Source organism: Bos javanicus, chromosome 6 (assembly GCF_032452875.1).
Source record: "Bos javanicus breed banteng chromosome 6, ARS-OSU_banteng_1.0, whole genome shotgun sequence".
Taxonomy (NCBI): domain Eukaryota; kingdom Metazoa; phylum Chordata; class Mammalia; order Artiodactyla; family Bovidae; genus Bos; species Bos javanicus.
The window spans coordinates 31389539-31416660 of record NC_083873.1 but is presented as its reverse complement, the minus strand read 5'-3'; the positions used below and the strand labels follow the sequence as shown (position 1 = coordinate 31416660).

The window sequence follows — 27122 nt, the reverse complement described above, 5'->3', positions numbered from 1 at the left end:
CATCTCATCCTCTGTCATCCCCTTCTCCTCCTGCCCCAATCCTTCCCAGCATCAGGTCAACTCTTCACATCAGGTGGCCAAAGTATTGTAGTTTCAGCTTCAGCATCAGCCCTTCCAATGAATATTTAGGACTGATTTTCTTTAGGATGGACTGGTTGGATCTCCTTGCAGTCCATGGGACTCTCAAGAGTCTTCTCCAACACCACAGTTCAAAAGCATCAATTCTTCAGTGCTCAGCTTTCTTCACGGTCCAACTCCCACATCCATACATGACCAATGGAAAAACCATAGCCTTGACTAGATGGACCTTTCTTGGCAAAGTAATATCTCTGCTTTTTAATATGCTAGGTTGGTCATAATATCTAGGTTGGTCATAACTTTCCTTCCAAGGAGTAAGCATCTTTTAATTTCATGGTTGCAATCACCATCTGCAGTGATTTTGGAGCTCAAAAAAATAAAGTCTGACACTGTTCCACTGTTTTCTCATCTATTTGCCATGAAGTGATGGGACCAGATACCATGATCTTAGTTTTCTGAATGTTGAGCTTTAAGCCAACTTTTTCACTCTCCTCTTTCACTTTCATCAAGAGGCTTTTTAGTTCCTTTTCACTTTCTGCCATAAGGGTGGTGTCATCTGCATATCTGAGGTTATTGATATTTCTCCCAGCAATCTTGATTCCAGCTTGTGCTTCTTCCAGCCCAGCGTTTCTCATGATGTACTCTGCATATAAGTTAATAAGCTGGGTAACAATATACAGCCTTGACGTACTCCTTTTCCTATTTGGAACCAGTCTGTTGTTCCATGTTCGGTTCTAACTGTTGCTTCCTGACCTGCATACAGGTTTCTCAAGAGGCAGGTCAGGTGGATACAAGAATATGCCAATTTTTTTTGTTAAAATGACAGTCCCTCCCTTCACAGGGCTTTTGGTCTAATAGAAAATTTCATTGGTCAAAAATCATACAAATATGGGTAAAATTACAACTGGTATAACTGCTAGGTAAATGAGTGATACTCCTGATAGTGTAAAGAACAAAATTATTATTCCAGTCAAAACAGCCCATGAATAGCTTCCCTGTGGAAGTGATAATTGAGCTGGTTTATGAATATGAAGAAGAGTTCACTTGAAGTTTCAGGAGAATTAATTCAGACAGTGTAATCAGCATGTAAGAAGATCATGCATCACAAAGAAGTGCTGGAAAGAAAAATGGTTCAGTAGGAATATGTTGTGATAGGTGGAGGATAGTCTATCCAAAGATGTATAGACTTTGTTAAAGATTTTAATCTCTTTTCTTATAAGCGGTACAAATCCACAGAAAGCTTTTAAACTGTGGTAGGGAACAGGATGAGATTTGCTCAACAGAAAGACTGCCAGGATTTAAGACTTAGGTGAAAAGATATCCACTGAAGCAGGAAACATCGGAAGAGGACTGATCTGAGTTGAATATCTCTGTTGTGGTCTTGGCCACATTAAATTCAAAGTGTTTTGGAGACATCTAATAGTAATATCAATTATGTAATTACATAAATTATTCCAGACTCCAGAGCTCAGCTCTAAATCTAGAAGTATAAATTTGTAAATCATGTGTGTAGATGGGGATCAATGGGGGTAATGGATATGAATGGGCTTGCCAAGGCAGAGGATCTCAAATAAGAAAAGGGCCCAAGTACAGAGGATCAGCAATGTGAAATTGCCAATAAATGGATGTTTAAGCAACTGAAATGGAAGGGAATGGTTGTTAAGTTTATTGATAGAGGGTTGGCTTTAGATAGGAGGACAGTTTCTCCATAGCAAATAAATTTGAATCAAATAGACTGGATGTGGGATAGAGATTGAGAAATAGAAATAAGTATGAATTTTAATCCAGCATCTTCTGTGTCCTCTGTAAAAGAGCAGTGGAGGTCATCTTCTGAGAGTTAGAGGGACTGAGAAAATTAAATATTTTATGAGGCTAAAGATGGGAGAAGTCATTGTAGAAACTGAACAAGTGAGTTGAAATACACATACATACGTACATGCATAGATACATAAATACAAAGACAAATGATAGACAAAAAGGGAAGGAAAGAAAGAAAGGCATGGTTGTTTGAGCATTGTTGGTTACTTGGACCTTTTCAAGAAGTTTTAGGAACATCTTTCTGAGTCAGTGGTTCTTGCTTTTTCTTCTGCTACAGTACAGCTTCTTTATTAGAAGTAAAGAATATCACATACTAATAACAAACACAATGGTCTGCTGTATTACTGATTCACAAGTCTGGAGTCAGGCACTTCCTCAGGAAGTTGTATACAAATCCCAGAGACAGAAAAATGTGTGTGTTTTGGGGTATGTGTTGTGTTTGTAAATGCATTTGTGCAGTTTAAAAAGCCCATTTTATGATTCTAATATCTTCTCCACAGGGTGACTGGGAATTTCTCCTTGAGCACAGAATAACCAAGTGTTTGACAGTAGACTAGAATTTAGGAAGTTCTTCATAGAAACAGGAAAGGCAATTATTATTTTTAATAAATATTTTAGCACATGCAAAATAATCAGTTCACTTCTCCAAAAGAAAAAATAACAAACACAACACAGTGTCCCCTAGATATTTTTATTACATTACAGAAACTTACTGTGTGATATGTGCAAGTATCTATTATTAAAAATCAGTAGAGTAATTATTCTGATTCATAATCATTAAATGTAAAACATTTAGTTATTTATTATCAAAATATTTGTGAACATTTACAAATATTTAATCAATATGTTTTCAGCAAATTCCTCCTTAGATGGAAATTTTTTTTACTTTGACTCATAAAGTGCTTTGGGTCCCTAGTGCATCAATTCGTAAATTACTGATCCACAGTACTTTAATATCCTGAAAAAGGAAATGTGTTTTCTGAGAATTTAATTGAATCTTGAGGAGTTACTTATTCACCACTGAGGTTGGGATAAGTGAGTCAGCTCACAATAGTCATACTAAAGACAGTTATATTTATTTCACAAATAGGTAAACTGAAGCTCAGAAAAAATTGGACTAAAGTGCTAAGGATCCTGGTTACATTTCTTTCAGAAAAAAAACCCGATTCCTAGTAACTAAACAATGCAAAATAAATACATGAGCTTGAAAGCAATAACTATTTCTCTGAAAATTCATTTCCACATAGTGTTACTAAGTTTAATACTTCTCAGTTAATAAGCCTAAATTCATAGTACTTATGATAATATAGCCTTGTTGCAGTGTAAATAGTAAAATTAAGAAAAGCAAATTTCAAACTCTTTCAAAGTAAAAATTTTCCTAAAACTAGTTATCCTAATTACCTACAATATGAGCCATTTGGCAAATGAGTGATTTCTTGCAGTATGGTAAAATGATTATAAGCACAGGCTTTGGAGTAAGAAAAACAGAGCTTTAATATTTGGCTTCTGAAAACTTCGTGAGTGTGAGGACTGAAATAAGTTACTTAAATTCTTGAAGTTTTAGTTTCTTCATCTGTGGAATGGATAAGAAAACATGTAATTCATAACTCATTGTAAGGATTAAATGAGAGAAGTTATTCTAATACTTATCACAGGGCCTAGCATCAAAATATCGGAGAAGGCAATGGCACCCTACTCCAGTACTCTTGCCTGGAAAATCCCATGGATGGAGGAGCCTGGTAGGCTATAGTCCATGGGGTTGCTGAGAGTCGGACATGACTGAGTGGCTTCACTTTCACTTTTCACTTTCATGCATTGGAGAAGGAAATGGCAACTCACTCCAGTATTCTTGCTTGGAGAATCCCAGAGATGGGGGAGCCTGGTGGGCTGCTGTCTATGGGGTTGCACAGAGTCGGACACAACTGAAATGACTTAGCAGCAGCAGTAGCAGCAGCAGCATCAAAATATATGGATGAGCTGATACACACACACACACATACAAACACACACAGCTTAACTTTAGGTAGAGTATCTTTGTAGCTGTTATTACTTCAGAAGCTAGATGTATCTGAGTTGATTTAGCATTCCACTAGGCATGTTACTTTTCATGTCTTTTTTCTTCCGAAAGCATTAAAACCAATTTCTACATTCTTTCATTAAACAATAACAAAAAAAGAACAGTGAAAATATTCAACAATTTACTATTGTTTGTGTTTGTCTGAAAGAAGCTTTCTGCAAGTTTAGTCACAGCTATAGATCATTATTTCAAACAACATGCATAGTTTAGATATTTAAATATTTTTTACATCATAGAATTTAAATGTGAAGTCATTAGTTCTGTGCTTTTACTGCAATTCTATGTGCCTTATTATATAAGCCAAATAGCATATGCTATGATTTTGATTGCTAAATACTGAGCATTTAAGGCACACTCTGAGAAGAATGGTTATTGCTCCAAGAAGAGTATTTGTCTCCTTAATCTAATTGTTTACTAAAATGTTTCTGAGGTTTAAAAAATAAAATTATGGTAGAAATTTCTGGTGTATGATGCTATAGCTTCGTGCCATGAAAGCTCTAATAAACTCTAATATATATAGAACCTAATAATATAAATTTTGATGCAGAGAAGTCTAAACCAAGGATGAAATGCCATGTTGAATGTCTTTAATAACCTAATAATTTACTCGGTAATAATATATTGAATTTCTTGGAAATATTTTCTCAGGAAGAATTGTTTAGAATAAGTTTTATCTTTGCTATTGTGTTAATGATGGCTTTGATAAAGTTACCCAAGGAAAAAAGACAGTTTCCTTCAGGAGTTACCTGTGTCTGAAATATTCTTCCCTGATTTCACAGGCACTGATAATATGAATAAGGTAATTTGTCTAACTCTCCTGAGCTAAGATTTGCAGTAGGAAATGCAAAATTCACATATGGCTATTCTCTAAGAAGTCTCTGCTGTGCTTTTCAGTTTTTATAAAAAGGCTTAAGATGTTGCCTGAGGCATCTATTTTTTTCCCTCAAGACAAGTTACAGTGCCACAAATAAAGTTGTTTTTCACACTGCTAACATGTTCCTTTCTCTTTCCATTTCTCAGAGAGCTGACATAGGAATTTCTGCTTTAACCATCACCCCAGACCGTGAGAATGTGGTGGACTTTACAACACGTTACATGGACTACTCAGTGGGAGTCCTACTTCGAAGGGCTGAAAAGACAGTGGATATGTTTGCTTGTCTTGCACCATTTGATCTCTCACTATGGGCTTGCATTGCTGGCACAGTCCTTCTAGTGGGTCTACTGGTCTATCTCTTGAATTGGCTTAATCCTCCACGATTACAAATGGGATCAATGACTTCTACCACTCTCTACAACTCCATGTGGTTTGTGTATGGATCCTTTGTACAACAAGGTAAGGATAAAAAATATGGTATAGTATAAAAAAGAAGTGTGTTGTTTCATATGCCATGAATTCAGTTAGGAAGGTTCTGTTTCTTGACATCAATAAATGTTCTAAAAGGTCTTTAGAGTAACACTCAGAAAAGAACATATTCTACTCTTCCCTAGTGGACCTCAAACACCAGATTTCCAGCAAAAAAAAAAAAAAAAGGTACAGTATCTTTTGATATAAATTCAAGTTCATCAACAAAGCCAAAGATAAATGTCAGATGTCAGGTTCACAAGAAACTCAAGATGAGATTTTCCCAAACTGAAATTCTGAGAAATAGTCTTACTGGATGAAAATACTTACTACCAGAGCAGATATTGCTTAATTATTTACATATGTAAGAGATGTTGAGACTTGCTCTTTGTTGAGAGACATCATTTCATGTATTAAAAATATTTATTGTCAGTGAAAAGCCCTCAAGATTCCAATAAGAAATTTTATGCTATGTCTTTCACTTTAATACATAATCTTTACCAGTTGTTTAACTGAAATTTCATTGTATTCTACAGAATGTCTTTGCTGTGTTGTTCGATAGTCAATCTGCCTACTCTTTAAACTTGCCTACATAATTACTTGACTCTGTTTCAGAATAGAAAGAATACTTATTAAATCCCTTATTTGAGACTACTGCCATCATAGAAAATGAAATAATAAAATACTTAGGGCATTATTAGTTTCTTGCAGATGCGTCATATGTATTGAAGAGGAGACATAGGTGTCACAGTGGAGACACATGATGCTTTTGCCTTAATATTTATTAATACAACTCTCAATAGCATCTTATTGTTTAAATATACTTGCTATTGGATCTTCCATTAAATTTCATCCTTTCTATCTCATTTGACCAATCATAAGTTTTGCCTAGACTTTTAATCTCTACTTTCTTACTTAAAATCTGTCCCTTAAACATGCTTTTCCCCACTACCTTTCTGTATCTTCATATATTTATCACAGGAAGTTTTGGTCCATTAAATAATCACTAATCTAGTAGATATTTGCATCCGTGCATGCTCAGTAATGTACAACTCTTTCTGACCACATGGACTACATATAACCCACCGAACTTCTCTCTCCATGGGATGTCTCAGGCATGAATACTGGAGAGGGTTGCCATTTCCTTCTCCAGGGTATTTTCCATACCAGGGATTGAACCTGCATCTCTTGCATCTCCTGCATTGGCAGGCAGATTCTTTACCACTAGCACCACCTAGAAAGTCCATGTAGTAGATATTTAATCCACACCTTTTATTTAATAGAACTTTGCTAGGCACTGAGTATACAGTTGTGAACAAAAGAGTCTTTGCCATCATTGATCTACAAGTCCTTTGGGACACAAACATGTAAAACCCACATGTGGTAGAGATCAGCACAGTCTGTTATGAGATCATAGAGGTAGGGAGGCTGCATATATCTTGATGTGGCAAAGAAGGCTTTTTGAGTTAATACTGTATGAACAGACAGAATTAACTATGCAAAGGGCTTATTGAAGAAGAGGATGGGGGAAGGACACATAGATGGTAGGACAGAATTGAAGACCAAGAAGTGAGAAGGAAAGTGCAGTAAACATTGCAGGGTATAACCAATAAAGATAAGGCTGAAGATGTATTTGTTAATAGCAGGGATTTGAATTTGATCTTCAGGGAAATTATCAGCAATTTAAAGGCATTAAACAGGAAAATACATGTTTAAATTTTAACTATAGAAATATTCTGATGATCAAATGGAGGAAATTGAAAAAGAACAATGTGGAAAGGGAGAAAAATTATCTGAGTATTATGATAACTAAGTAAAGAGGCACAGTGGCTTGCACAAAGAAAGATGGCATTGGGAATAAAGAGAATGGTATTGATGAATTGGAATTAATAGAACATGATAAATTATACAGTGGTATGGGGATTGCTACTGAAGGACAGAAAGGAGGTAAAATTTTATGCTAAGTTTCTGGATTGGGAAGTTGTGTGTATTGGATGTTGATGTCATTTCTGGGGGGGGGGGGTGGAAATTAGGGAGAGCAGGTGTGATAGGGAAGGTAAGACATGCATTTTGGTGCCTTTGAGTTGTGGCATCTGTAAAATATCCAGGGGTATATTTCTAATGCTTGTTAGTGGTTTGATAATATTTTTTAGAAACACAAAAAAGGTGTCTGGGCTGGATTATATATTGGATATATATTGAGGCGATATTGGCATGTAGGAGATAATTGAAGCCAAGAAAGTGAATCATATCATACAGAGTTGTTGTTCTTAACTGCATACGCCTGGTTGAGGACCACTGCCCAGAAAGGGCCTAGGACAGAGCCCTGTGGAAATGAATGGGTAGAGGAGATTTCAGTGGTAAATTGTAAAGAATGACAAGAAAGAAGCAAGTACCATGTATACCATCTAGTTGTACACACACAAAGTAAAGATAATTTTTGAATATGGAAGATTTGGTTGACAGAGTTAAACACTTCAATGAATTGAGTAAAATTAATACTTGAAAGGCTTTCATTGGATTTAGTGATAACCTTTTTATAGGTAGTGTTCCAGTGACTACAGCTGTGTAATAAATTACTTTAAAACCTATCAATTTTGTGCATCACAGATCCAGACAAAACATGGTGAAGGTGGTTTGTCTTTGCTCAATAATCTCCGAACTCCTGCTAGACAGCCCAAAGTTTGCAAGCTAAACTCATCTGAAGGCTTGTTCATTCTACTCACATGTCTGATAGTTAATGCTTGCTGAGAGCTATTTTCCTCTGTGGCTTTTCTCTATAGGATAATTTGGCTTTCTCACAGCATGATGGTTGATTTCTCCATAGAGAACATCCTCAAAACAGAGAAAAGAGTCAATGAAACAGAAGAATTTTGTAGTCCAGCTTGGGGATTACAAATTTGTATGCTGGTGTGAGCTTCTCTTGCAGGAAACACTCTGTATGTGCCACCTCATTGCTTTGGAATGACAATTAAAATGGTTAAAAAATGTGAACTCCTTAGATGCAATAACTCACACAAGTATCACATAAGTGTTTACTAAATAAAAAACAAAAACTTAGGCTCAACCTAAGGCTGAACCTATAGGCTCAACCATGAATAGTTAGGCACATGAAAAAAAGGGTAACAAGGCAAATTACTTTAAATTATTGCCAAGACTGTGGTTGAAATCATAGATATTAGCATATATGGAGAAATAAAAAAAAATAGAAGGACCAATGATGAGTCCAATAGTGAATAAGACCAGAGGGTAATAGAGTAGTAGTGGGAGAGAGTACAGTTTTCAATGAGGCCAAAGAACAATAGTGGAAACAGTGGTGTGAGAGTTCAAAGTTTGCATTTACCAAATGGGACCTGTAGATGTGGATTCCTGAAGAGGTAGTATACAAAAAGATCTTAATGACCCAGATAACCACAAAGGTGTGGTCACTCACCTAGTGCCAGACCTCCTGGCGTGTGAAGTCAAGTGGGCCTTAGGAAGCATCACTACTAACAAATCTATCGGAGGTGATGGAATTCCAGCTGAGCTATTTAAATCTTAAAAGATGTTGCTGTGAAAGTGCTACACTCAATATGCAAGCAAATTTGGAAAACTCAGCAGCCACAGGACAGGAAATGTAGTTTACATTTCCAATGCCAAAGAAAGGCAATGCCAAAGAATGTTCAAACTACCTCACAATTGTACTCATCTTAAATGCTAGCAAAGTAATGCTCAAAATTGTCCAAGCTAGGCTTCAACAATATGTGAACTGAGAACTTCCAGATGTTCAAGCTGGATTTAGAAAAGGCAGAGAAACCAGAGATCAAATTGTCAACATTTGTTGGATCGTCAAAAAAGCAAGAGAGTTCCAGAAAAACATCTACTTCCACTTTATTGACTACACCAAAGCCTTTTACTGTGTGGATCACAATAAACTGTGGAAAATTCTGAAAGAGATGGGAATACCAGACCACCTGACCTGCTTCTTGAGAAATCTGTATGCAGGTAAAGAGGCAAAAGTTAGAACCGGACATGAAACAATGGACTGGTTCCAAATTGGGAAAGGAATATGTCAATGCTGTATACTGTCACCCTGATTTTTTTAACTTATATGCAGAGTACATCATTTGAAATACCAGATGGATGAAGCACAAGTGGAATCAAGACTTCAGGGAGAAATACCAATAACCTCAGATATGCAGATGAGACCACCCTTAAGGCAGAAAGCAAAGAGAAACTGAAGAGCCTCTTGATGAAAATGAAAGAAGAGAGTGAAAAGCTAGTTTAAAGCTCAACATTCAAAAAACAAAGATCATGCATCTGGTCCCATCACTTCATGGCAAATAGATGGAGAAACAATGGAAACAGTGACAGACTTTAAAATCTTGGGCTCCAGAGTCACTGCAAATGGTGAACTGCACCCATGAAATTAAAACACGCATGCTCCTTGGAAGAAAAACTGTGACCAACCTAGGCAGCATATTAAAAAGCAGAGACATTACTCTGCTGACAAAGGTCTATCTAGTCAAGGCTATGGTTTTTCTGGTAATCATGTTTGGATGAGAAAGTTGGACCATAAAGAAAGCTAAGCACCAAAGAATTGATGCTTTTGAACTGTGGTGATGGAGAAGACTTGAGAGGCCCTTGGAGTGCAAGGAAATCAAACTAGTCAATCCTCAAGGACATCAGTCCTGAATATTCATTAGAAGGACTGATGCTGAAGTTGAAACTGCAATACTTTGGCCACCTGATACGAAGAACTGACTCATTGAAAAAGACCCTGATACTGGAAAAGATGGAAGGCAGGAGAAGAAGGGGATGACAGAGGATGAGATGGTTGGATGGCATGACCGATTCAATGGACATCAGTTTGAACAGCTGTGGGAGTTGGTGATGACCAGGGAAGCCTAGCATGCTGCAGTCCATGGGGTTGCAAAAAGTCAGACACATTTAAGCGACTGAACTGGACTGGAGAGGTGGTGAAGGACCTCAAACTTGATCAACTGAGAGTCTAGAGGATTAGATGAACCATCTCTAATGATGGTTGACTTAGATTAGAGAAAAAGAAAATAAACCATGTGTCAAAATTGTCAATAAGTGAGGATAGATAAGTAGGATTTGATAAATATGAGCATTGACTAGAAACAGGTGGTAAAGCTAAATGCAATGAATCTCTTTTTTTATCTCACTTCTTTGCATTCTAGACAGTTTTTCTGGGCATGGTTTCAATTACTACCAAAATGCAGATGTTTCCCAAATCTACATCATCCATCCTTAAATTTTAGTTTTGTATACTGTCACTAGACTCTCAGGATATATCAGAGATTCCATAAATTTCAATATGTAAATAACTGAATTTATTTTGTACTTTAAACCTTTATAGCCTCTCATATTCTATATTCCAGCCTATGCATTAATGACTTAAACAGGTTAGAAACTTTGAAAACCATTTTGATTTCTTCTTCTTTCTATTCCTTATATTTACCTATTATCAAGTCCTTCAAAATTTACCAATTTATTTCTAGGATTGGAAATCTCTTTTCACCTAGAGAGATAAATCCTAGATTGTTACCTCGATTAGGCCTATCTCATTTTTTTATAGGAACTGCAGGAATCTCATAATACCTCTTCCTTTTCCAAATTTATTTCCTGTAATTACGTGGTCCACATACTTTCATGTATACCCAAATTATCACTGTCATGGAAAGCTAACCACATAATTCCCATTCTTTAAATATTTCCTTGGCTCCCCAGTGCCCACAGTTTAAAAGTAATTTAGAGCATGAACAGTATTCCATCATCTGACCCTTGTCCAGTCTTGATTCTCATTTCCTGTCACTTATGGCTCATCTCTAATTGTCCGGTTTCTCCAAACTGTATTTGTCTCTTGAACATAAGACTGTGTCATGTCTCTGCCTTTATGCTTCTCAATTCCTGAAATGCCTTTATTACCAATTTCTTAATCTCTACTCCCACTTTCTGCTTTCACATGGCAAATTCTTGTGCATCTTCTAATTCTTCTTCTGATCTCACTTTTTTCAAGAAGTCTTTGCTGGGATTAAGGACTGTCTTCCATGCTTTGTCAGATATATTTATCATAGTACTTATCAACTGTAGTGTAATTGCCTTTTTTTAATTTGTCTTCACCTGAGTCCTTTGAACACAAGACAATGTCCTATTTATCTTTAAAGCCCCTTTACCTAATTCCATGTGTTGTACATGAATAAAGAGAAAGCATAAGTCATTCAGTCATGCCCAACTCTTTGTGACATATTAGGTGTTTGATAAATGCATAGTGATCAATTAAATAAACTAATAAGTGTTAAATACTTAACTCCCCTGGAGGAAGCCATGGCAACCCACTCCAGTATTCTTGCCTGGAGAATCCCCTTGGATAGAGGAGCCTGACGGGCTGCAGTCCACGGGATCACAAAAAGTCAGGCACAACTGAGCACAGCAAATACTTAACTAAATCAAGTGTAGAGTTAACTGCAATACTGTGTTTATTAGAGTACATTCTGTTGCCCAATGACATTAAACTCATTTAAACCGAATAGAAAAGTATCCAGAATGTCTCCCCTAGTGTATTTTCTTAAATAGCTAAGATGAGAAATTTATAAAGTCTCCCATTGGTTGAAGCCTTATTTTTGAGAATGCTGACAAGCTTATAGGCTTTCTGAATTCTTTTCTCCAGGTGGTCCAATTTCTTCAAGTTTTGGAGAATATTCAAAAGAAAAAGATAAAGAAAAGTATCCATATGGTTTAAATTCTTTTCTAGTTCTGTAAACAAGCTGCAGATATCAAAAGTTATAAATATGTTAAGCACTTTTCTATCTCAACTGCTCCCTTAAATAAGTTGTACAGCTTGTAGGTTGATTATACATTTATACAAATTCATAATGATGAATCATGCTGAATTGCATAAGATTAACTACTTCATCTTTTAAATGCTGCTATTCTTCCACTTGCTAACAATGAAAAGGTGAACTCATTAAAAGATACTGAGAGCACCTTTACATTTTGATTAAAAATAAATTAAGGACAGTTTTAAAAAACCCTATGAAAAATAGAATCAATTTATGACAGTATCCATGCACAGGCAGTAAAGTTGAAATTAGTGATAATTTCTAATAAAAATATAGTCTTTTAAGGAGAAGCATTCAAAAGCAGAGACATTACTTTGCCAACAAAGGTTCGTCTAGTCAAGGCTATGGTTTTTCCTGTGGTCACATATGGATGTGAGAATTGGAATGTGAAGAAGGCTGAGCCCTGAAGAATTGATGCTTTTGAACTGTGGTGTTGGAGAAGACTCTTGAGAGTCCCTTGGACTGCAAGGAGATCCAACCAGTCCATTCTGAAGGAGATCAGCCCTGGGATTTCTTTGGAAGGAATGATGCTAAAGCTGAAACTCCAGTACTTTGGCCACCTCATGCGAAGAGCTGACTCATTGGAAAAGACTCTGATGCTGGGAGGGATTGGGGGCAGGAGGAGAAGGGGACAACAGAGGATGAGATGGCTGGATGGCATCGCTGACTCGATGGACGTGAGTCTGAGTGAACTCCGGGAGTTGGTGATGGACAGGGAGGCCTGGCGTGCTGCGATTCATGGGGTGGCAAAGAGTCAGACACAACTAAGCGACTGAACTGAACTGAACAGCTATTATTTCATAATTATGGTCTTTATTGAGCCACTAGACCAGATTGAGTAGGAATAAAGAGGCATTTCAGTATTATCATAGAGATGTTTGAAAAAAGTTCAGGGATGGCTAAAAGCATAAAAATGTTAAATATATGTGAGTTGTTTACTAATCCTGATTTTTTTTAAAAATCTGTAACTTCAAACCATTCCAGAAAAACAGCTCAGGGAATCCAACTGTGCAAAAGCAGTATGGTCCATTATAGAGATAAACTTAGTACATCTGTTTGGCTAGAACATTAGAGCTTGTGAATTAGGTAGTTTAATGCATGAATGAGAGACCAATTTTATGCAGGTTTTGTTGCCATTTTATATTCTCCCTTATCTTCATGACTGTGCAATCAACATACCTAAAAAAAACTGAGGCTTGATTTTTGAAGATCCCTGATATTTAGTTTATGGTCAGTGACTCATATCATCTTGGCCACGAAGGGCCTCTATGACTTATTCACACACATGGATATCTGTAATTCATTTGCTGTTTACTTGCAAATGGAAATTTCAGAGTTTACTTCAGAGGGTTTTATCTTGTTCTTTGAACTATAAATATTTATAATCATGTAAACGTTTGAGACTATCACATATGTTTATTTCCAAAGTCTTTGTGACCCCGTGGACTGTCCATGAAATTTTTGAGGCAAGAGTACTGGAGTGGGCTGCCATTTCCTTCTCCACGGGATCTTCCCAACCCAGTGATTGAACCTATGTCTCCTGGATTGGCAGGAGGATTCTTTATCACTGCACCACATACCAGCAAGCATTTACTATACCAGCTATGTGTCAGGAGCATGAAGAGCAAAAGAAAACAAGGAATAACTATATTAACTGACTTTATAAATATTCCTTGGGTATAGTGTATGGCATTCCCAGCCTAGATATTTTGAATATGATCATAAGAAAGACACAGTCCTTGCAGGAATGTTCAACATCATTTAAGTGGGCCATCGTCAAATTGGGACCAAATAAACCACCTTTGATGGCGCTAGTGATAAAGAACCTGCCTGCCAATGCAGAAGATGCAAGAATGAGGGTTTGACCCCTGAGTCGGGCAGATCCCACTGGAGAAAGAAAATGACAACCCACTCCAGTATTCTTGTCTGAAGAACCCCATGGACAGAGGAGCCTGGCAGGCTACAGTCCATAGCGTTGCAAAGATCAGACATGACTGAAGTGACTTAGCACAGCACAAACCACTTCTGATAAGAGGGCAGACAGAATTATTGAAAGGAGTAAAGAAGGAAAATCCCTTTGGTAGTTTTCTTAAGGATTAAATAGTTCCGCAGATGCTAGTGATGAAGAGAAAGAGGACCTTTAGTAATGATAGAAGATAACGTGGTGGCTGCTGCACAAGAGTTAACATGAAAGGCAACCCACTGACTTTGAGATCCCAGGACAATTTTTAGAAGAAAATAAAGAGCTCTTCCCACTGCCGGATGGATCAGTGTTACAGAGAATCACAACGTTTTCATTTCCACAAAAAGAAGAGTCAGACATTCTTCTCTATCAAATTAGGCAACAGAAAAGATTATTGATGAGAAAGCATCTCTTTAAAACTTAGAATAGGAGAATAACTCCAAAAGACATCCAATTTAATGGTGTAGATTATCAGATATACAAAATTTGCCAGTCTCCTAGTCAGAAAACCCCAAAGGATTCAAGCCATGAAATGCAGTAGCTAAAGGCATCCCTTTGTAATGTTATCTGATATTTCACATTCAATTTGACTATAACAAAAATGATATTGGCTGGCTCTGTTGTTTACTGACCCTAATGAACACAGAGAAAATGAGAGTAATTCCCAGTGACAGATTAGCTAGGCTACAGAGACAAGTTCTTTTCTATATTCTCTTCTTACAGATATTAACTCAAAAAGGCTCTCTGTAATTTTTATTTAGGTTCAAACAACATCTCTGTTGTTGCTAATTATGATTGGCAGTCCTTAACGAAGGGAGCGCCAAGTCCTCTGAGTGCTGTCACATCTGCTTGAGAATTTCCCCATGCCAACTTAAAACATGACAAGGCACTTATATTCTTTCCTTTTATAACCAGAATTCTCCAACACTAAAGGAAAAGGTGAACTTTGATACTTTCAGAAATTGTTTAAAGTCTATCATTATGGGTGTGGGATATGAATAATGTAAGTGACCAGAAAACAATGTCATGACTCTAAGATGTGACCCACCAGTTTGTTTACATTCCCAGTCAATCCCTAAGCAATTATTCCATGAACTCGATGCATGCAATATTGCCTGGGTTTCATTTATTTTAATACTATCTCTTTATGATTTAAGCCAGAAAATTCTTGCTCTTGCTGAACTAGGCTTTTGAAGAGTTACAAGTAATTAAGAAACATGAAGCACAAATCAGATTTTTGCTTATAAAAACAAGAACTAGTGTGAACAGTATTTTCTTGACTATTCTGAACTATTTATCACCTACTGTAATTAAAAGTATTTTAGTATTTAAAACAACAAAGGAGTTGTTTCTAAGAGACATTTAAAATAATTGAAGGGTGATTTCAAGATGTTCTGAGGTGGTTTTTCTTCTTTCCTAAAATGCTGTAAGAAACTATATATTTTTAAATCCATATTTAAATGATAAAAAGCATGTGTCATAGATTCTTTAAAATGTACTGGCATCTTTGTAGTACCTGGTGTTCTTACAGTACCATACAATACCGTTCAGCTTAAGATTAGGGACAAAATGTACAGTGAGAAGAATATAATCAATAATAATGTACTGTTTCTGTATGGTGATAGGTGGTAATTAGACGTAAGTACACATAATCACGTGTGGTGATCGTTTTGAAATGTATAGAAATATCAAATAGAAATATCAAATCACTGTTCACCAGGAACTAACATAGTGTTGTAGTTCAAAACAAACAAGCAAACTCATAGAAAAAGAGATCAGATTGTGATTACTAGAGATGGGAGGTGAGGGAATTGAGGGAGAAGGAATCGGATAAAAGTAGCTAAAAAGTACAAATTTCTAGTTACGGTATAAGTAAGTACTAGGTTCATTATGTACAACATGATAAATATAATTAACACTGCTGAATATTGTATATGAAAGTTAAGGGTGGAAATTCTAAGAGTTCTCATCACAAGGAAATTTAAAAAAAAATTTATCTATAAAAACTGATGGCTATTCACTAAACTTATTATGGCAATCATGTCATGATATATAGAAGACAAATCAATATGCTTTACACCATAAACTTACACAGTGCTGAGTCAATTATATTTCAGTAAAACTGAAAGGGAAATAAACAAAGATGACCAAGAGAAAAATAAAATAAGAGACTGCTGCTACTGCTCAGTCACTTCAGTTGTGTCTGACTCTTTGTGGCCTCATGGATTGCAACCCACCAGGCTCCTCTGTCCATGGGATTTTTCTAGGCAAGAATACTGGTATGGGTCGCCATGCCCTCTTCCAGGAGATCTTCCTGACTCAGGGATTGAGCCTGCATCTTCTCCTGCATCGTAGGTGGATTCTTTACCACTGCTACACCTGGGAATCCCAAAATAGGCAAAGACATCTCCAAAGATAAATTTCTTCCAAAGATGATTTGAGATTGATTAAAGTTGAAGTGTTTGTATCAAAGGATTCAGTCTGTTCAGTTCAGTTCAGTTGCTCAGTCGTGTCCGACGCTTTGCGACCCCATGAATCGCAGCACGCCAGGCCTCCCTGTCCATCACCAACTCCCGGAGTTCACCCAGACTCACGTCCATCGAGTCAGTGATGCCATCCAGCCATCTCATCCTCTGTCGTCCCCTTCTCCTCCTGCCCCCAATCCCTCCCAGCATCAGAGTCTTTTCCAATGAGTCAACTCTTCGCATGAGGTGGCCAAAGGACTGGAGTTTCAGCTTTAGCATCATTCCTTCCAAAGAAATCCCAGGGCTGATCTCCTTCAGAATGGACTGGTTGGATCATGTGATAATAAAGACCATCAGTTTAGAATGTAAATTTGGAAATTCAATTTTTGTTTGAACTGAGTCCATTTTCCTCTTCACCTGTGAATATGTAGTTAGAAATTTAATTATGATGATCACATTTCTAAAAGTATGGAAATCTTACCATAGCTTTTAAAAAAAATTATATTTTGAAAAATAAGACTTTTACCACTTACCCTATCTCTGAGATGCATACTTAGAACACAACTATAACACATATAATGCTAAATTTAGAACTCCTGTCTCCAGTTTGCACAACTGATGAGTAATAACGTTCTGTGATACTTTTGTTAAATACCCTTAAATGTGGCACAGCCTGTACTATACCTTTTCACTATTATAAGGCAGAGAAATTCCAATGCATAATATAAAGTGAAAATTCACATCATATAATGGTTTTATAAAAGGCAGAGGAACCAGAGATCAAATTGCCAACATCCGATGAATTACTGAAAAAGCAAGAGAGTTCCAGAAAACATCTACATCTGCTTTATTGACTATGCCAAAGCCTCTGACTGTGTGGATCACAAAAAGTGTCGAAAATCCTGAAAGAGATGGGAATACCAGACCACCTGACCTGCCTCTTGAGAAACCTATATGCAGGTCAGGAAGCAACAGTTAGAACTGGACATGGAACAACAGACTGGTTCTAAATAGGAAAAGGAGTACGTCAAGGCTGTATATTGTCACCCTGCTTATTTGACTTATATGCAGAGTAAATCATGAGAAACGCTGGACTGGAAGAAGCACAAGCCGGAATCAGGATTGCCAGGAGAAATATCAATAACCTCAGATATGCAGATGACACCACCCTTATGGCAGAAAGTGAAGAGGAACTAAAAAGCCTCTTGATGAAAGTGAAAGAGGAGAGTGAAAAAGTTGGCTTAAAGCTCAACGTTCAGAAAACTAAGATCATGGCATCTGGTCCCATCACTTCATAGGAAATAGATGGGGAAACAGTGGAAACAATGTCAGACTTTATTTGGGGGGGGTTCCAAAATCACTGCAGATGGTGATTGCAGCCATGAAATTAAAAGACGCTTACTCCTTGGAAGAAAAGTTATGACCAATCTAGACAGCACATTAAAAAGCAGAGACATTACTTTGCCAACGAAGGTCCATCTAGTCAAGGTTATGGTTTTTCCAGTGGTCATGTATGGATGTGAGAGTTGGACTGTGAAGAAAGCTGAGCACCGAAGAATTGATGCTTTTGAACTATGGTGTTGGAGAAGACTCTTGAGAGTCCCTTGGACTGCAAGGAGATCCAACCAGTCCATTCTAAAGATCAGTCCTGGGTGTTCATTGGAAGGACTGATGCTAAAGCTGAAACTCCAATACTTTGGCCACCTCATGTGAAGAGTTGACTCATTGGAAAGGACTCTGATGCTGGGAGGGATTGGGGGCAGGAGGAGAAGGGGACAACAGAGGATGAGATGGCTGGATGGCATCACTGACTCGATGTACATGAGTCTGAGTGAACTCCAGGAGTTGGTGATGGACAGGGAGGCCTGACACACTGCAATTCATGGGGTCACAAGGAGTCGGACACAACTGAGGGACTGAACTGAACTGAACTATTAGTGTTTCTTATTTGTAAACTACATTTCTTGATGGCAGTTGCTTTTCTTGAATCAAGATGTAACAAAATATCAGTGCATGATCCACACTTCTACACTGTGGAAATGCAAAATTGCTCTTTGATTTGTGGGTGACCAAACTTTAGAGTCTCTTTATATTTACAGCTCTGTCTCTCAGACTCTTATCACTCCATTTGGAACAGCTGTACAGAAAACTTCAGTTCCGTCAGCTTCAGTTTTTTTCTAGCAGTTAATAATGATATCCATGGTTTAAACTCTGCTTTAACATTTCTGAAAGGTGTATCTGCTGCCTTTACCATTTAAAATTATTCATTCTCTAAAAAACAAACTATATTAATGTATACATATGGAATCTAGAAAAATGGTAATGATGAAACTATTTGCAGAACAAGGATAGAGTTTCAGACATAGAGAATGAACTTGTAGACACAGAGGGAAGAAGTGGATGGGACCTATTGAAAGTAAGCATCGACATATACACGCTACCATGTGTAAAATAGATAGCTGGTGGGAAGCAGCTGTACAGCACAGGGAGCTCAGCTCAGTGTTCTGTGATGACCTAGAAGGGTGGGATAGAGGGGGTGGGATCAAGGCTGAAGAGGGCGGGGATACATGTATACATAGGGCTGATCCATGTACAGCAGAAACTAATACAACTTTGGAAAGCAATTATACTCTAATCTTAAAAAATAATAAATTAAAAATAAAATTCTTCATTCTCTAGAAAACATCTCCTTGGATATTAAAATAAGAATTATTTATCTAGTCATGAGAGTGAATAGGACAGCATGTCTGTCTTCATGGAGCTTTCAATCTATGAGAAAAACAAAGTAGCAAATACACAACCACATCATAAAGTCATCATCACACTGAGGAAAGCACAAGTCACAACGTAGGCGAAGTGAAGATGTGCTGCTATTTGGTGTATTACAATTAGGTCAAATTCATCCCAAGTCATGACCTATTAAAGAGAGGGACACAGACTAGGAACTGATCTTCTTTTCATCTAGTGACAATGGAAAAAATGAATTGGCCCATTAATTCACTTGATCTTTGTTTCTTGATCTATAAAAGAAAGTGTCAGATTATTTAAAAAAATGTTTCAGTTATGAGATTGTATGGTTGTATAATACAAGTATCTGCTTAAATCTACTCTTTTCATATCTTTGTGTCGCACTAAAAGACAGTTCAGTTTTAAATCCTCCATCTCTCCATTTACGAGCTGTGTGCCATTGAACAGCTTTCTTGGCCCACTAGGAGCCTTAGTTCTGCAAATAAAATTACCTACTACATCAGGTGTTTGAAAAATTAAGAGTTCATGTATATAAGACACTTAAAACTGTATGAAAGACATAAAATAAGCACTCAACATTGTAATTATTATTTTCTCACTGTTTTTGCCACTCACAGCAAGAGATGAAATCAGCCACATTGTTTAATGCTCTGGATATTCATTATTACCACACAGAAAATAAACAGTATTTCAAATAAACATATTGTAATTAATCATAAGGAAATACATTAAAAAGGTAGTCCAGCTAATGAAAATACTTATAGTAAAATCATACAATAACAAATTCATAATAACTTTTTGTCATTCAACTAAACCTAAAAAGCTACAGGAACGTTTTGTCCTATATAAAAACACAGTTACCATGTGTATTTGTAATAAACTATAGAATAATATCGCCAAAGAAAAAAAAGTTAATGAAGTTTTTATTCAGGTTGCTTCCAGGTTATAAATGCAGTTTTTTGGGCTAAAAAAGACTAAATAAACTTTTGGGGGCTAAACTATAAAAATTGTAGACCTTCTAGAACTAACATCTGAAAAAGATGTCCTCTACATTATAGGGGACTGGAATGCAAAAGTATTCTCTGGAGTAACATGCAAATTTGGCCTTGGAGTACAAAATGAACTAGGTCAAAGGCTAACAGAGTTTTGCTAAGAGAATGCACTGGTCATAGCAAACACCCTCTTCCAACAACACAAAAGACAGCTCTACACATGGACATCACCAGATGGTCAATATTGAAATCAGATTGATTACATTTTTGCAGCCAAACATGGAGAAGCTCTATATAGTCAGCAAAAACAAGACCAGAAGCTGACTATGGCTCAGATCATGAACTCCTTATTGCCAAATTCAGACTTAAATTGAAGAAAGTAGGGAAAACCGCTTCACCATTCAGATATGACCTAAATAAAATCCCTTACAATTATACAATTCAGCTTATTCATTCAGTCATGTCTGACTCTTTTTTAACCCATTGGCTGCAGCATGCCAGAACTCCCTGTCCATCACCAACTCCCGGAGTTTACTCAAACTCATGTCCATGGAGTTTGTGATACTATCTAACCATCTCTTCCTCTGTCGTCCCATTCTCCTCATGCCTTCAATCTTTCGCACCATCAAGGTCTTTTCAAATGAGTCAGTTCTTCACATCAGGTGGCCAAAGTATTGCAGTTTCAGCTTTAAATCAGCCCTTCCATAGAATATTCAGTACTGATTTCCTTTAGGATCGACTACTTAGATCTCCTTGTAGTCCAAGGGACTCTCAAGAGTCTTCTCCGACACCACAGTTCAAAAGCATCAATTATCAGATTTCTTTATACCACAACTCTCACACCCATAGATGACAAATGGAACAACGATAGCCTTGACTAGACAGACCCTTGTTGGCAAAGTAATGTGTCTGCTTTTGAATATGCTGTCTAGGTTGGTCATAACTTTTTTTCCAAGGAGCAAGCATCTTTTAATTTCAAGGCTGCAGTCACCATCTACAGTGATTTTGGAGCCCAAAAAGTGAAGTTTGTCACTGTTTCCATTGCTTCACCATCTATTTGCCATGAAGTGATGGGACAGATGCCATGATCTTAGTTTTCTGAATGTTGTGTTTTAAGGCAACTTTTTCTCTCTCCTCTTTCACTTTCATCAAGAGGCTCTTTAGTTCTTCTTCACTTTCTGCCATAATGGTGGTGTCATCTGCATATCTGAGGTTATTGATATTTCTCCTGGCAATCCTGATTCCAGCTTGCACCTCCTCCAGTCCAGTGTGGCGACAATATACAGCCTTGACGTACTCCTTTCCCAATTTGGAACCAGTCTGTTGTTCCATGTCCAGTTCTAACTGTTGCTTCCTGACCTGCATACAGATTTCTCTGGAGGCAGGTCAGGTGGTCTGGTATTCCCATCTCTTTCAGGATTTTCGACACTTTTTGTTATCCACACAGTCAGAGGCTTTGGCATAGTCAATAAAGCAGATGTAGATGTTTTCTGGAACTCTCTTGCTTTTTTAGTAATTCAACAGATGTTGGCAATTTGATCTCTGGTTCCTCTGCCTTCTCTAAAACCAGCTTGAACATTTGGAACTTCACAGTTCACGTACTGTTGAAGCCTGCCTTGGAGAATTTTGAGCATTATTTTACTAGGGTGTGAAATGAGTGCAATTGTGTGGTAGTTTGAGCATTTTTGGCATTGCTTTTCTTTGGGATTGAAGTGAAAACTGAGCTTTTCCAGTCCTGTGGCCACTGCTGAGTTTTTCACATTTCTTGGCATATTGAGTGCAGCACTTTCATAGCATCATCTTTCAGGATTTGAAAAAGCTCCACTGGAATTCCATCACCTCCACTAACTTTGTTCCTAGTGATCCTTCCTAAGACCCACTTGTCTTCACATTCCAGGATGTATGGCTCTAGGTGAGTGATCACATCATCATGATTATCTGGGAGTGAAGATCTTTTTTGTATAGTTCTTCTTTGTATTCTTGCCCATTCCTAATATCTGCTGCTTCTGTTAGGCCCATACCATTTCTGTCCTTTATTGTGCCCATTTTTGCATGAAATGCTCCCTTGGTATCTCTGATTTTCTTGAAGAAATCTCTAGTCTTTCCATTCTATTGTTTTCCTCTTTCTTTGCACTGATCACTGAGGAAGGCTTTCTTAGCTCTCCTTGATATTATTTGGAATGAGGCATTCAAATGGGTATATCTTTCCTTTTCTCCTTTGCCTTTCACTTCTCTTCTTTTCACAGCTATTTGTAAAGCCTCCTCAGAAAATCATTTTGCTTTTTTGCATTTCTTTTTCTTGCGGATGGTCTTGATCCCTGCCTCCTATACAATGTCACAAACCTCTGTCCATAGTTCTTCAGGCACTCTATCAGATCTAATCCCTTGAATCTATTTCTCACTTCCACTGTATAATCATAAGGGATTTGATTTAGGTCATATCTGAATGGTCTAGTGGTTTTCCCTACTTTATTCGATTTAAGTCTGAATTTGACAATAAGTAGTTCATGACCCGAGCCACAGTCAGCTCCCAATCTTGTTTTTGCTAACTGTATAGAGCTTCTCCATCTTTGGCTGCAAAGAATATAATTTCAGTATTGACCATCTGGTGATGTCCATGGTAGAGTCTTCTCTTTTTTTGTTGGAAGAGAGTGTTTGCTATGACCAGTGTGTTCTCTTAGCAAAACTCTGTTAGCTTTTGCCCTGTTTCATTCTATACTCCAAGGCCAAATTTGCCTGTTATTCCAGGTGTTTCTTGACTTCCTGCTTTTGCATTCCAGTCCCTTATAATGAAGGACATCTTTTGGGGGTGTTAGTTCTAGAAGGCCTTGTAGGTCTTCATAGAACCATTCAGCTTCAGCTTCTTCAGCATTACTGGTCAGGGCATAGACTTGGATTAGCGTGATATTGAATGATTTGCCTTGGAAGTGAACAAAGATCACTCTATCATTTTTGAGATTGCATCCAAGTACTGCATTGTGGACTCTCTTGTTGACTATGATGGCTACTCCATTCCTTCTAAGGGATTCTTGTGCACAGTAGTGGATATAATGGTCATCTGAGTTAAATTCACCCATTCCAGTCCATTTTAATTTGCTGATCTCTAAAATGTTGATGTTCACTCTTGCCATCTCCTGTTTGACCACTTCCAATTTGCCTTGATTCATGGATTTAACATTCCAGGTTCCTATGCAATATTGCTCTTTATGGCATCAGACCTTGCTTCCATCACCAGTCACATCCACAACTGGGTGTTGTTTTTGCTTTGGCTCCATCTCTTCATTCTTTCTGGAGTTATTTCTCCACTGATCTCCAGTAGCATATTGGCCACCTATGGACCTGGGGAGTTCGTCTTTCAGTGTCCTATCTTTTTTCCTTTTCATAATGTTCATGAGGTTCTCAAGGCAAGAATACTGAGGTGGTTTGCCATTCCCTTCTCCAGTGGGCCACATTTTGTCAGAACTCTCCAACATGACCTGTCTGTCTTGGGTGGCCCTACATGGCATGGCTCATAGTTTATTGAGTTAGACAAGGCTGTGGTCCATGTGATCAGATTGGTTACTTTTCTGTGATTGTAGTTTTCATTGTGTCTGCCCACTAATGGAGAAGGATAAGAGGCTTATAGAAGCTTCCTGATGGGAGAGACTGACTGAGGGGGAAAATGGGTCTTGTTCTGATGGGTGGGGCCATGCTCAGTAAACCTTTAATCCAATTTTCTGTTGATGGAGCTAATGTTCCCTCCCTGCTATTTACCTGGGGCCAAACTATGGAGCCCCTGGTGGCTCAGACAGTAAAGAGTCTGCTTGCAGTGCCGGAGACCTGGGTTCCATCCCTGTGTTGGGAAGACTCTCTGGAGAAGGAAATGGCAACCCACTCTAGTATTCCTGCCTGGAGAATCCCAGGGCCATGGACTCACAAAGAGTCGGACACAATTGAGTGACTTCACTTTCACTTTCACTTCAAACTATGGTGGAGGTAATGAAGATAATGGTGACCTCCTTCAAAAGATCCCATGCATGTACTGCTACACTCACTGCCCCCAACCCTGCAGCAGGCCACCACCGAACCATGCCTCTGATGGAGACTCCTGGACACTCCCAAACAAGTCTGTATCAGTCTCTTGTAGGGGTCACTGCTCCTTTCTCCTGGATCCTGGTGCACACAAGGTTCTGTTTGTGTCCTCTAAACGTCTATTTCCCAGTCCTGTGTAAGTTCTGGCAGCTCTATCATGGGGTTAATGATGACCTCCTCCATGAAGGCTTATGCAATAGTCTGCTGCACCCAGAGCCCCTGTCCCTGTGGCAGTCCACAAATAGATTCAAGGGATTACCTCCACAAGAGAGACTCAAACACAGTTCGGTCTCTGTAGAGTCCCTGGGTCTTCGTGCGTACAAGGTTTGTTTGAGCCCTCTGAGCATCTCTGGCGGGAGTGGGGTTTGATTCTAAACATGAATTTGCCCCTCCTACCATCTTGCTGGGGCTCCTCCTTTGCCCTTGGACATGGGATATCTCCTCACAGCCGCTCCAGGGCCCCACAGCTGCCGCTCCAGCACCAAATGACAAATAGTTTCAAGGGATTAAATTGATAGACAGAGTGCCTGAAGAACTATGGTTGGAAGTTCATGACATTGTACAGGAGACAGGGATCAAGACTATCCCCAAGAAAAAGAAATGCAAAAAAGGCAAAATAGTTGTCAATAAGGCCTTACAAATAGCTGAGAAAAGAACAGAAGCTAAAGGCAAAGGAGAAAAGGAAAGATATACTCATTTGAATGCAGATTTCCAAAGAACAGCAGGGAGAGATAAGAAGGCCTTCCTCAGTGATCAATGCAAAGAAATAGAGGGAAACTATAGAATGGAAAGGCTAGAGATCGCTTCAAGAAAATTAGAGATACCAAGGGAACATTTCATGCAAAGATGGGCACAATAAAGGACAGAAATGGTATGGACATAACAGAAGTGGCAGATATTAAGAAGACGTGGCAGGAATACACAGAACTAGACAAAAAAGATCTTCATGACTCAGATAACCTCGATGATGTCATCGGTCACCTAGAGCCAGACATCCTGAAATGTGAACTCAAGTGGGCCTTGAAAGGATCACTACAAACAAAGCTAGTGGAGGTGATGAAATTTCTGTTGCACTATTTCAAATCCTAAAAGATGATGCTGTGAAAGTGTTGCGTTCAATATACCAGCATTTCTGGAAATCTCAGCAGTGGCCACAGAACAGGAAAAGGTCAGTTTTCATTCCAATCCCAAAGAAAGGCAATGCCAAAGAATGCTCAAACTACCACATCGTTGGACTCATCTCACACACCAGCAAAGTAATGCTCAAAATTCTGCAGGGCAGGCTTCAACAGTATATAAACAGTGAACTTCCAGATGTTCAAGCTGGATTTAGGAAAGACAGAAGAACTAGAGATCAAATTGCCAACATGCACTGGATCATCAAAAAAGCAAGAGAGTTCCAGAAAAACATCTGCTTTTGCTTTATTGACTATGTCAAAACCTTTGACTGTGTGGATCACAACAAATTGTGGAAAATTCTGAAAGAGATGGGAATACCGGACCACCTGGCCTGCCTCCTGAGAAATCTGTATGCAGGTCAGGAAGCAACAGTTAGAACGGCACATGGAACAACAGACTGGTTCCAAATTGGGAAAGGAGTACGTCAAGGCTATATATTGTCACCCTGCTTATTTAACTTATATGCAGAGTACATCATGAGAAATGCTGGACTGGATGAATCACAAGCTGGAATCAAGATTTCAGGGAGAAATATCAGTAGCCTTAGATAAATAGATGACACCACCCTCATGGCAGAAAGTGAAGAAGAACTAAAGAGCCTCTTGATGAAAGTGAAAGAGGAGAGCGAAAAAGTTGGCTTAAAGCTCAATGTTCAGAAAACTAAGATCATGGCATCCGGTCCCAACACTTCATGGGAAATAGATGGGGAAACAATGGAAACAGTGGCTGACCTTATTTTTCTGGGCTCCAAAATCACTCCAGGTGGTGTTTGCAGCCATGAAATTAAAAGACACTTACTCCTTGGAAGGAAAGTTATGACAAACCTAGACAGCATATTAAAAAGCAGAGACATTACTTTGTCAATAAAGGTCCATCTCGTCAAGGCTATGGTTTTTCCAATGGTTATGTATGGATGTGAGAGTTGGACTGTAAAGAAAGCTGAGCACCAAAGAATTGATGCTTTTGAACTGTGGTATTGGAGAAGACTCTTCAGAGTCTCTTGGACTGCAAGGAGATCCAACCAGTCCATCCTAAAGGAGATCAGTCCTGGGTGTTCATTGGAAGGACTTAATTTGAAGCTGAAACTCCAATACTTTGGCCACCTGATGCAAAGAACAGACTCATTTGAAAAGACCCTGATGCTGTGAAAGATTGAGGGTAGGAGGAGAAGGGGACGACAGAGGATGTGATGGCTGGATGGCATCACTGACTCCATGGACGTGAGTCTGAGTGAACTCCAGGAGCTGGTGATGGACAGGGAGGCCTGGAGTGCTGCGATTCATGGGGTCACAAAGAGTCGGACACGACTGAGCGCCAAAACAGAACTGAAAAGGAATAAAAGAGCTTTGGATTTTTTGTGGTTAACAAAATGACCAAGTTCCTAAATCAATAATAATTAATGGCCTGAAATAGAATTTTTGAGAAGTCTGCATTTTAAATAGATGTGATCCTAATTTCGGAGAAGGTAATGGCAACCCGCTCCAGTACTGTTGCCTGGCAAATCCCATGGACGGAGGAGCCTGGTAGGCTGCAGTCCATGGGGT

At 38.3% G+C, this 27122-nt stretch overlaps 1 protein-coding gene across 1 annotated transcript in view; it reads left to right on the top strand.

The window, feature by feature from the left end:
* The window catches only part of GRID2 (glutamate ionotropic receptor delta type subunit 2), a 1602175-nt gene that overhangs the window by 1269736 nt on the left and 305317 nt on the right, over positions 1–27122 (top strand). Inside the window, exon 11 of the mRNA XM_061419669.1 lies at positions 4994–5306. Within this exon, the coding sequence (XP_061275653.1) occupies positions 4994–5306 (313 nt within the window). The remainder of the gene's footprint in view (positions 1–4993; positions 5307–27122) is intronic.